The sequence below is a fragment of the Lichenostomus cassidix genome, chromosome 2, assembly GCF_008360975.1.
Source record: "Lichenostomus cassidix isolate B80296 chromosome 2, HeHo_3.0, whole genome shotgun sequence".
NCBI lineage: Eukaryota > Metazoa > Chordata > Aves > Passeriformes > Meliphagidae > Lichenostomus > Lichenostomus cassidix.
In genome coordinates, this window is record NC_139482.1 from 150,367,561 (window position 1) to 150,379,561 (window position 12,001).

The 12,001-nt window shown below is 29.5% G+C and overlaps 1 protein-coding gene across 1 annotated transcript in view; it reads right to left on the reverse strand.

Annotated features, from left to right (window-relative positions):
- Window positions 1–12,001, reverse strand: part of TOP1MT (DNA topoisomerase I mitochondrial) — a 31,368-nt gene that overhangs the window by 15,953 nt on the left and 3,414 nt on the right. The window contains exon 2 of the mRNA XM_085049859.1: window positions 1,372–1,487. Coding sequence (XP_084905985.1) covers window positions 1,372–1,487 — 116 coding nt within the window. The remainder of the gene's footprint in view (window positions 1–1,371; window positions 1,488–12,001) is intronic.

Consider the following 12,001-nt stretch of genomic DNA (forward strand, 5'->3'; position numbering starts at 1 on the left):
AAAATCACGGGGAAAAAGAAAAATCATGGGGAAAGAGAAAAGAAAAACCATGGGGAAAAAAAGAAAAACCATGGAAAAAGAAAAATCACGGGGAAAAAAAGAAAAATCATGGGGGAAAAAGAAAAGAAAAATCATGGGGAAAAATGAAAAATCATGGGGAAAAATGAAAAATCACGGGAAAAGAGAAAGAAAAATCGTGGGGAAAAGAAAAATCAAGGAAAAAAAAAAAAGAAAAGCCATGGGGAAAAAAAGAAAAACCATGAGGGAGAAAGAAAAATCATGGGGGGAAAAAAGAAAGAAAAATCACAGAAAAAAAGAAAGAAAAATCACGGAAAAAAAGAAGGAAAAATCACGGGGAAAAAAGAAAAACCATGGGAAAAAAAAAAACGGAAAAAGAAAAATCATGGGGGAAAAGAAAAATCAAGGGAAAAAAAAAGAAAAACCATGGGGAAAGAAAGAAAAATCACGGAAAAAAGAAAAATCACGGAAAAAAAGAAAGAAAAATCACGGAAAGAAAGAAAGAAAAATCACTGAAAAAAAGAAAGAAAAATCACAGGAAAAAAGAAAATCCATGGGAAAAAAAAATAACGGAAAAAGAAAAATCATGGGGAAAAAGAAAAAACAGAAAAAGAAAAATCATGGGGGAAAAAAATAACGGAAAAAGGAAAATCATGGAAAAAGAAAAATCATGGAAAAAGAAAATAACGGAAAAAGAGAAAAATCATGGGGAAAAAAGAAAATCCATGGGGAAAAACAACGGAAAAAGAAAAATCATGGGGAAAAAAAAACGGAAAAAAGAAAATCATGGAAAAAAAATAACAGAAAAGAAAAATCACGGGGAAAAAAATAACGGAAAAAGAAAAATCATGGTGGGTTGGGTTGGGTGGTTGGGTGGGTGGAAAAGAAAATCAGGAAAATCATGGAAAAAGAAAAATCATGGAAAAAGAAAAATCATGGAAAAAGAAAAATCACGGGGAAAAAAAATAACGGAAAAAGGAAAATCATGGGGGAAAAGAAAAATCAAGGAAAAAAAGAAAAACCATGGGGAAAAAAAGAAAAATCAGGGAAAGAAGAAAGAAAAATCACGGAAAAAAAGAAAGAAAAATCATGGAAAGAAAGAAAGAAAAATCATGGGGAAAAATGAAAAATCGTGGGGAAAAAGAGAAAATCCATGGGAAAAAAAATAACGGAAAAAGAAAAATCATGGAGGAAAAAATCATGGGAAAAGAAAAATCATGGGGAAAAAAATAACAGAAAAAGAAAAATCACGGGGAAAAAAAATAACGGAAAAAGGAAAATCATTGGGAAAAACCCAAAACAATGGAAAAAGAACACCCAAGGCCACCAAGCCTCATTTCCCCAGCGATTTACCATCGTAATAAAAACGCACATCCTGGGGCAGAGGTTGGTAGGGAGGCGCGAAGTAAGGCCCTCTGTGCTCCAACTGCTGCCACTTGATTCCATCTTCCTTTTTTTCCTCTTCCCACCTGCAAAACATCCACCAGGAGCTCTGAGAACATCAAAAATTTGGGGTTTGGCGCATTCCTCCCGAGGTTTGCCCGGGGAGATGCTCTGGGAGGGAGAATTTGGCACCAATTCCGGGTGAAATCCCAATTTTCGGGGAGATGCTCTGAGAATTTGGCACCAATTCCAGGTGAAATCCAAATTTTTTTGGGCAGAGATGCTCTGAGATATAAAATCCCAATTTTTTTCCTGGGAAGATGCTCTGGGCAGTAAAATTTGGCACAAATTCCAAGTTAAATCCCATTTTTTTGGGGGCAGAGATGCTCTGAGAGGAAAAATTTGGCACCAATTCCAGGTGAAATCTCATTTTTTGGGGAGATGCTCTGAGAATTTGGCACCAATTCCAGGTGAAATCCCATTATTTTTTTTTCTGGGAAACTGGGATGAGAAGTAAAATTTGGCACCAATTCCAGGTGAAATCCAAATTTTTTTTGGGGGGAGATGCTCTGAGAAATGAAATCCCAATTTTTTTCCTGGGAAGATGCTCTGGGCAGTAAAATTTGGCACAAATTCCAGGTGAAATCCCAATTTTTGGGGAGATGCTCTGAGAATTTGGCACCAATTCCAGGTGAAATCCCATTTTTTTTTCTGGGAAACTGGGATGAGAAGTAAAATTTGGCACCAATTCCAGGTGAAATCCCATTTTTTTGGGGAGAGATGCTCTGAGAAATGAAATCCCAATTTTTTTCCTGGGAAGATGCTCTGGGCAGTAAAATTTGGCACCAATTCCGGGTGAAATCCCAATTTTTGGGGAGATGCTCTGAGAAGTAAAATTTGGCACAAATTCCAGGTGAAATCCCATTTTTTTCCCTGGGAAACTGGGATGAGAAGTAAAATTTGGCACCAATTCCAGGTGAAATCCAAATTTTTTGGGGGGAGAGATGCTCTGAGAAATGAAATCCCAATTTTTTTTCCGGGGAGATGCTCTGAGAGGTAAAATTTGGCACAAATTCCAAGTAAAATCCCATTTTTTTGGGGGCAGAGATGCTCTGAGAGGTAAAATTTGGGCACAAATTCCAGGTGAAATCCCATTTTTTTTTCGGGGAGATGCTCTGGGAAATAAAATTTAGCACCAATTCCACATGAAATCCCTTTTTTTTTTTTGAGGAGATGCTCTGAGAGATAAAATCCCAATTTTTTTCCTGGGAAGATGCTCTGGGCAGTAAAATTTGGCACAAATTCCAGGTGAAATCCCATTTTTTTTTTTCTGGGAAACTGGGATGAGAAGTAAAATTTGGCACCAATTCCAGGTGAAATCTCTTTTTTTTTTTGGGGAGATGCTCTGAGAAATAAAATCCCATTTTTTTTTCTGGGAAACTGGGATGAGAAGTAAAATTTGGCAAAATTCCTGGTGAAATCCCATTTTTCCAGGTGAAATCCCATTTTTTTTCTGCGCCTGGGGAATGTTTATAAATTTTATTTTCAAGCAAATTTTAAATTTTGGGGGATTTTCAAGCAAATGAGATCTTAAGGAATTTTCTCCCCTCGATTGGGATTTTTAATTGCAGGTTTTGAGTGGGAAGATTTCAAAAAAAAAAAAGCAAAAAAATGAAATTAAATGGCGATAAAATTAAATTGAAATCTAAAAAAAAAATAAAATCCATATTGTATATTGAATATTGTATTTTGTATTATTTGTATATTGAAATATTGTAGTAATAGAAAAAGTTGGGAAAATTTTTTTTGGGAAAACAAACAAAAATGGGGAAAAATTTTATTTGGGAAAAAAGCAAAAATGGGGAAAATTTTTTTAGGGAAAAAAGCAAAAATGGGGAAAAATTTTTTTAGGGAAAAAAGCAAAAATGGGGAAAAATTTATTTGGGAAAAAAGCAAAAATGGGGAAAATTTTATTTGGGAAAAAAGCAAAAATGGGGAAAAATTTTTTTGGAAAAAAAACAAAAATGGGGAAAAATTTATTTGGGAAAAAAACAAAAATGGGGAAAAATTTATTTGGGAAACAACAAAAATGGGGAAAAATTTATTTGGGAAAAAAGCAAAAATGGGGAAAATTTTATTTGGGAAAAAAGCAAAAATGGGGAAAAATTTATTTGGGAAAAAAGCAAAAATGGGGAAAAATCTTTTTTGGAAAAAAAAACAAAAATGGGGAAAAAATTTTTAGGAAAAAAACCAAAAATGGGGAAAAATTTATTTGGGAAAAAAAAAGCAAAAATGGGGAAAAATTTTTTTAGGGAAAAAAGCAAAAATGGGGAAAAATTTTTTAAGGAAAACAACAAAAATGGGGAAAAATTTTTTTTTAAAAAAAACAAAAATGGGGAAAAGTTTTTTTAGGGAAAAAAGCAAAAATGGGGAAAAATTTTTTTTGGAAAACAACAAAAATGGGGAAAAATTTATTTGGGAAAAAAGCAAAAATGGGGAAAAATTTTTTTGGGAAAAAAGCAAAAATGGGGAAAAATTTTTTTAGGAAAAAAAGCAAAAATGGGGAAAAATTTTTTTAGGGGAAAAAACCAAAAATGGGGAAAAAATTTTTAGGAAAAAAACCAAAAATGGGGAAAAATCTTTTTTGGAAAAAAACCAAAATGGGGAAAAAAAATGTTTAGGAAAACAACAAAAATGGGGAAAAATGATTTTTTAGGGAAAAAAAATGGGGAAAAAAATTTTTAGAGAAACAAAAAAGGGGAAAAAATTATTTTTTAGGGAAAAAATAAATGGAGAAAAATTTTTTTCAGGAAAAAAAAAAAACAAAATTCCTGTTTTTCCCTCAGCGATGCCCCAAAAAAAAGGGGATTTTTTTATTTTCACCTTTTGGGAATCAACTCGAGGTGGATTTTAGTGTAAAAATATTTAGGGAAATGAATTTTATCATGGAAATTAAAATCCTATTTAATACCAGGATTGAATCATCCCAAAAAATTGGGAAAAAATAATTAAAAAACCCTAAAATCCTATTTAATACCAGGATTCAATCATCCCAAAAAAAATGGAAAAAATAATTAAAAAATTTTAAAAAACCCCTAAAATCCTATTTAATACCAGGATTGAGTTATCCCAAAAAAATAGGAAAAAATAATTAAAAAATTTTTAAAAACCCCTAAAATCTCATTTTTCACGTCATTCTGTATCCTTCCAGAGTCACCCCAAAGCTCCCAAAAAAATTGGGAAAAAATAATTTAAAAAACCCTAAAATCCTATTTAATACCAGGATTGAGTCATCCCAAAAAAATAGGAAAATAAATAGGATTTTAGAGGTTTTTTAATTATTTTCCTTTTTTTTGGGATGACTCAATCCTGGTATTAAATAGGATTTTAGGGTTTTTAAATTAATACCAGGATTGAGTCATCCCAAAAATTAGTTTTAGGGTTTTTTAAAATTTTTTCCCTATTTTTTTGGGATGACTCAATCCTGGTGTTAATTAAAAAACCCCTAAAATCCTATTTAATACCAGGATTGAATCATCCCAAAAAAATTTAAAAAAATAATTTAAAAAACCCTAAAATCCTATTTAATTTAGGATTGAGTCATCCAAATGGAAAATAATAAATGGGATTTTAGGGTTTTTTAAATTATTTTTTTCCCAATTTTTTGGGATGATTCAATCCTGGTATTAATTAAAAAAAACCCTAAAATCCCATTTAATACCAGGATTGAGTCATCCCAAAAAAATTAGGAAAAAAATAATTAAAAAATTTTAAAAAAACCTAAAATCCCATTTTTCACATCCCCCTGGATCCTTCCAGAGTCACCCCAAAGCTGCAGCTCTCCATGGATATTCCTGGTTGGGATCATAATCCCAAAAATCCTCTTCCCAAAAAATAAATTAAAAAAAATAAAAAATCCCTAAAATCTCTTTATTTTCCAAATTTTTCCCAGATGATAAATCCATGAGTATTAAATGTGATTTTGGTTTTAATTAATGTCAAGGATTCTCTTCCCAAAAAAAAATAATTGGAAAAAATAATAAATCCCAAAATCCTCTTCCCAAAAATAAATAAAAAAAAAATCCCAAAAAAATTTCCCAAAAAAAAAAATCCCAAAAAAATAAATCCCAAAAATCCTCTTCCCCAAAAAAAATAAATAAATCCCAAAAATCCTCTTCCCAAAAAAAAATAAATCCCAAAAAAAAAAAAAATCCCAAAAAAATCCCAAAAAAATAAATCCCAAAAAATCCTTTCCCAAAAAATCCCAAAAAAATCCTTAAAAAATCCCAAAAATCTTCTTCAAAAAAAAAATAAATCCCAAAAAAATAAATCCCCAAAAAAAAAAATAAATCCCAAAAAAAAATAAATCCCCAAAAAAAAAAAAATCCCAAAAAAAAATCCCAAAAAAAAATCCCAAAGATCTTATTCCCCAAAAAAACAAATGATCCCAAAAAATCCCTAAAAAAAAATCCCAAAAAATTAAATCAAATCTCTCCTAAAATAAAAAAAATCAAAATCTCTTAAAAACATTAATAAATCCAAAAAAAAATCTCAAAAATCCTCTTCCCAAAAATAAATCCCCAAAAAAAAAAATCCCAAAAATCTAAAAAAAATAAATCCCAAAAAAAAAAAAAATCCCAAAAATCCTCTTCCCAAAAAAAAATAATCCCCCAAAAAAAATAAATCCCCAAAAAAATAAATCCCAAAAATCCAAAAAAAAAAATCTCAAAAAAAAATCCCAAAAATCCTCTTCCCAGAAAAACCCAAAAAAAATAAATCCCAAAAAAATAATCCCAAAATATTCTTCCAAAAAAAAAAATCCCCAAAAAAATCCCAAAAAAAATCCCAAAAATCCTGTTCCCAAAAAAAATCCCAAAAATCCTCTTCCCAAAAAAAAAAAATAAATCCCAAAATCCTCTTCCCCAAAATAAATAAATCCCAAAAAAAATAAATCCCAAAAATCCTCTTCCCAAAAAAAATAAAAAATCCCAAAAATCCTCTTCCTAAAAAAATAAATCCCAAAAAATAAATCTAAAAAAAAAATAAATCCCAAAAATCTTCTTCCCAAAAAAAAAAAAAAATCCCAAAAAAAAAAATCCCCAAAAATTCTTCCCAAAAAAATAAATCCCCAAAAAAATAAATCCCAAAAAAATAAATCCCAAAAAAAAATCCCAAAAAAATAAATCCCAAAATCCTCTTCCTAAAAAAAAAAATCCCAAAATCCTCTTCCCAAAAAAATTAATCCCAAAAAAATCCCAAAATCCTCTTCCCAAATAAATAAATAAATCCAAAAATCCTCTTCCCAAAAAAAAAAAAAAATCAAAAAAAAAAAAATCCCAAAAAAAAATAAATCCCAAAAAAAATAAATCCCAAAAAACAAAAAATCCCAAAACTCCTCCTGTTTTTGGGCAGATTTTGGGCAGATTTGGCCCACAGTGACACCAAGCGGTTGGAGAGAAATTTCCCAAAATAATCCAAGAACTTCATCCTTCCGGATAAAATAAAAATATTGTTATTTATTCCCTATAAATAATAATAATAATTAATAATAATAATAATAATAATAATAATCTGCTTGGATCAACCCAAATGGTAAATAATAATAAAAATATTGTTATTTATTTCCAATAAATAATAATAATAATAATAATAATAATAATAACAATAATCTGCTTGGATCAACCCAAATGGTAAATAATAATAAAAATATTGTTATTTATTCTCTATTAATAATAATAATAATAATAATAATAATCTGCCTGGATCAACCCAAACCGGATAAAATAAAAATATTGTTATTTATTTCCTATAAATAATAATAATAATAATTAATAATAATAATAATAATAATAATAATCTTGGCTGGATCGAACCCAAATGGTAAATAATAATAAAAATATTGTTATTTATTCTCTATTAATAATAATAATAATAATAATAATAATAATAATAATAATAATAATAATCTGCTTGGATCAACCCAAATGGTAAATAATAATAAAAATATTGTTATTTATTCTCTATTAATAATAATAATAATAATAATAATAATAATAATAATCTGCCTGGATCAACCCAAACCGGATAAAATAAAAATATTGTTATTTATTTCCTATAAATAATAATAATAATAATAATAATAATAATAATAATCTGCTTGGATCAACCCAAATGGTAAATAATAAAAATATTGTTATTTATTTCCTATAAAACACCTGCCTGGAGCAACCCAAACCGGATAAAATAATAATTGTTATTTATTAGAATTAGTGGGGTTTGAGCTCTTCCTTCAAATTTATTTTTTCCCCTTTTTTGGAATATTTTTCCCTTTTGAAATTTTTCCCCCTTTTTTCCCTTTTTTTTTAAATTTTTTTTCCACTTTTTTCCCCTTTTTCCAATTTTTTCCCCTTTTTCCCCCTTTTTTTCCATTTTTTCCCATTTTTTCCCCCTTTTTTCCTCATTTTTCTCCCCTTTTTTTGAATTTTTTTCCCCTTTTTTCTCCCCTTTTTCGAATTTTTCTTCCCCTTCTTTTTCCCCCTTTTTTTCCAATTTTTTCCCCTTTTAAATTTTTCCCCTTTTAAACTTTTTCCCATTTTTTCCAACTTTTTTCCCAATTTTTTTCAAATATTTTCCCATTTTTCCTTTTTAATTTTCCTTTTTTTCCCAATTTTTTGAATTTTTTTCCCTTTTTCCCCCTTTTCCCCTTTTTTTCCTCCCCTTTTTTTTGAAATTTTTTCCCCTTTTTTCCCCCTTTTTTTCCAATTTTTTTCCCTTTTAAATTTTTTGCCCTTTTTTCCCACTTTTTTCCCTTTTTTCCAATTTTTTTCTCCTTTTTCCCCTTTTTTTTCCCCTTTTTTTGAAATTTTTTCTCCCCTTTTTCCCCTTTTTTCGAAATATTTTCCCCTTTTTTGGAAGTTTTTTTCCCTTTTTTGGAATTTTTTTTCCCTTTTTTTGGAATTTTTTTCCCTCATTTTTCTCCCTTTTTTTGAACTTTTCTTCCCCTTTTTTTTCCCCTTTTTTCGGAATTTTTTTCCCCTTTTTCCTCCTTTTTTTTTCCCATTTTTTTTTTTCCCATTTTTTTCCCACTTTTTTCCCTTTTTCCCCTTTTTTTGAAGAATTTTTTCCCCTTTTTTAATTTTTTTCCCCTTTTAAAATTTTTCCCCCTTTTTCCCCTTTTTTTGGAAATTTTTTTCCCTTTTTTTGAATTTTTTCTCCCCTTTTTTCCCCCCTTTTTTTCCAACTTTTTCCCTTTTTTTCCCCTTTTTTGGAAATTTTTTCCCCTTTTTTCCCTTTTTTCCTTTTTTTCCTCTTTTTTCCCTTTTTTTCCTTTCTCCCATTTTTTCCTTCCCTCTTGCCATTTTTTTTCCCCTTTTTCCCAATTTTTCCCTTTTTTTTCCTTTTTTCTTCCCCTTTTTCTCCCATTTCCCTTTCCTCCCCTTTTTCCATTTAATTTTTCCCCTTTTTTTCCCCTTTTTTCCCTTTTTTTTTCCCCTTTTTCCCCTTTTTCATCCCCTTTTTCCTTTCTTTTTTCCCTTCTTTTTTTTCCCCTTTTTCCCCATTTTTTCCCATTTTTCCCTTTTTTTTCCCCCTTTTTTCCCCTTTTTTCCCCTTTTTTTCCCATTTTTGAATTTTTTTTTCCCTTTTGGAATTTTTTCCCCTTTTTTTTCTCCCTTTTGAATTTTTCTTCTCCTTTTTTTCTCTTTTTTTTCCCCTTTTTTCCCTTTTTTTTGGAAATTTTTTCCCTTTTTTTTGGAATTTTTTTTCCCCTTTTTTAAAAAATTTTTTTTCCCTTTTTTGGAATTTTTTTTCCCTTTTTTAATTTTTTCCCCCTTTTTTCTCCTTTTTTTTGAATTTTTTTTCCCCTTTTTCCCCTTTTTTTTCCCCTTTTTTTGAAATTTTTTCTCCCCTTTTTCCCCTTTTTTCGCCACTTTTTTCTAAATTTTTTTCCCTTTTTTGGAAATTTTTTTCCCTTTTTTTGGAAATTTTTTTCCCTTTTTTTGGAAATTTTTTTCCCTTTTTTTGGAAATTTTTTTCCCTTTTTTAGAATTTTTTTTTCCCTTTTTTGGAATTTTTTTTCCCCTTTTTTTGGAATTTTTTTCCCCTTTTTTCCCCTTTTTTTTCCCCTCTTTTTCCCCTTTTTTCAATTTTTTTCTCCCCTTTTTCCCTTTTTTACCTTTTTTTCCCTTTTTTTTAAATTTTTCCCCTTTTTGAAATTTTTTTTCCCCTTTTTTCCCTTTTTTTTCCCTTTTTTTTCCTTTTTTTTGGAAATTTTTTCCCCTTTTCTCCCCTTTTTCTTCCCCTTTTTTCTCCCTTTTTTCCATTTTTTCCCTTTTTTTGCCACTTTTTTCCCTCTTTTTCCCTTTTTTTGAAATTTTTTCCCCTTTTTCTTCACCTTTTTTCCCCCTTTTTTCTCCCATTTTTCCCTTTTTTTCCTTTTTTCTAAATTTTTTCCCCCTTTTTGTAACTTTTTTCCCCTTTTTTTCCATTTTTTCCCAATTTTTTTCCTCTTTTTTCGAATTTTTTTCCCCTTTTGGAATTTTTTTCTCCTTTTTTCTCCCCTTTTTTTTCCCCTTTTTCCCCTTTTTTTTGGAAATTTTTTTCCCCTTTTTTAAAAATTTTTTCCCCTTCTTTGGAAATTTTTTTCCCTTTTTTTGAAATTTTTCCCCCTTTTTGCAAATATTTTTCCCTTTTTTAAATATTTTTTTTCCCTTTTTTCTGAATTTTTTCCTTTTTTCAATTTTTTCCCCTTTTTTGGAATTTTTTTCCCTTTTTTGAATTTTTTTTCCCTTTTTTGGAATTTTTTTCCCTTTTTTTCGAATTTTTTTCCCTTTTTTTGTAATTTTTTTTCCCTTTTTTTGGAATTTTTTTTTCCCTTTTTTTGGAATTTTTTTTCCCTTTTTTCTCCCCTTTTTTTCCCTTTTTTTTGAAATTTTTTTCCCCTTTTTTTTAATTTTTTCCCCCCTTTTTTCCCCCCTTTTTTTCCAATTTTTTTCCCTTTTTTTCCCCTTTTTCCTTTTTTTGAAATTTTTTCCCCTTTTTGGAAACTTTTTTCCCCTTTTGCATTTTTCCCCTTTTTTTTTTTCCCATTTTCCCTTTTTTTCCTTTTTTTTCCCCCTTTTTTTGGAAATTTTTTCCCCTTTTTTTGGAATTTTTTTTCCCCTTTTTCCCCCCTTTTTTCCAATTTTTTCCCCCTTTTTTCCTCCCATTTTTCCCCCTTTTTCTGAATTTTTTTTCCCTTTTTTGAAACTTTTTTCCCTTTTTAAAATTGTTGCTTTTTCCCCCTTTTTTAATTTTCCCCCTTCTTTTGAATTTTTTTTCCCTTTTTGAATTTTTTTTCCCTTTTTGAAATTTATTTTCCCCTCCTGAATTTTTTTCACAGCTTTTTCTAACATTTTTTCCCCCAAACTTTTTCCCCTCCTGACCGTTTTTCCCCTTTTGCCATATTTTTCCTTCTCACTTTTTCCTCTCCTGACATTTTTTTCCCAGCTTCCTTTAAATTTCTTTTCCCCTTCTTTTACATTTTTTTTTTCCATTTTGAATTATTTTTTTCCCTTTTTAAATTTTTTTTTCCAATCCTAGAATTTTTTTTTCCCTTTTTAAATTTTTTTTTTCCCCTCCTGGAATTTTTTTTTCTCCTTTTTTTTTTTACAATTTTTTCCCCACTTTTTCCCCTCCTGACATTTTTTTTTCCCCTTTTTTTACAATTTTTTTCCCCACTTTTTCCCCTCCTGACATTTTTTTCCCAGCTTTTTCTAAAATTTTTTTCCCCTTTCTAAAATTTTTCCCTTCTCCTGAACATTTTTTTCTCCCACTTTTTCCCTTCCTGACTTTTTTTTCTCTTCTACATTTTTTTCCCCTTTTTTTAAATTTTTTTTCCCACTTTTTCCCTTTCTGGCATTTTTCCCAGCTTTTTCTAAAATTTTTTTCCCCTACTTGTTCCCCTCCTGACTTTTTTTTTTCCCTTTTGAAATAATTTTTTTTTCCCTTTTGAAATAATTTTTTTCCCTTCTTTCGAAATTTTTTCCTCCTTTTGAATTTTTTTTCCCCTTTTTGAATTTTTTTTCCCTTCTGAATTTTTTCCTCTTCTAACATTTTTTCCCCTATTTTTCCCTTCGAAAATTTTTTTCCCTTCAGACATTTTTTCCCAGCTTTTTCTAACCTTTTTTCTCCCCACTTTTTCCCCTTCTAAAATTATTTTTTTCCCTTCTTCTAAATTTTTTTTTCCCTCCTGACATTTTTTTCTTCCCTTTTAAATTTCTTTTCCCCTCCTGACATTTTTTTTCCCCTTTTCCAAATTTTTTTCCCCCAAACTTTTTCCCCTCCTGACATTTTTTTTCCCCTTTTCCCATTTTTTCCCCACTTTTTCCCCTTCTAAATTTTTTTCCCCCTGGAAAATTTTTTTCCCCACTTTTTCCCCTCCTGACATTTTTTTTCCCCTTCTACAATTTTTTTCCCTATCGAAATTTTTCCCAATTTTTCCCCAATTTTTCCCCAATTTTTTTCCCCTTCTGAAATCTTTTTCCCCTCCTGGCATTTTTTTCCCCCTTTTAAAAAAAATTTTTTTCCCACCAATTTTCCCCTCTTTTGCCATTTTTCCCCC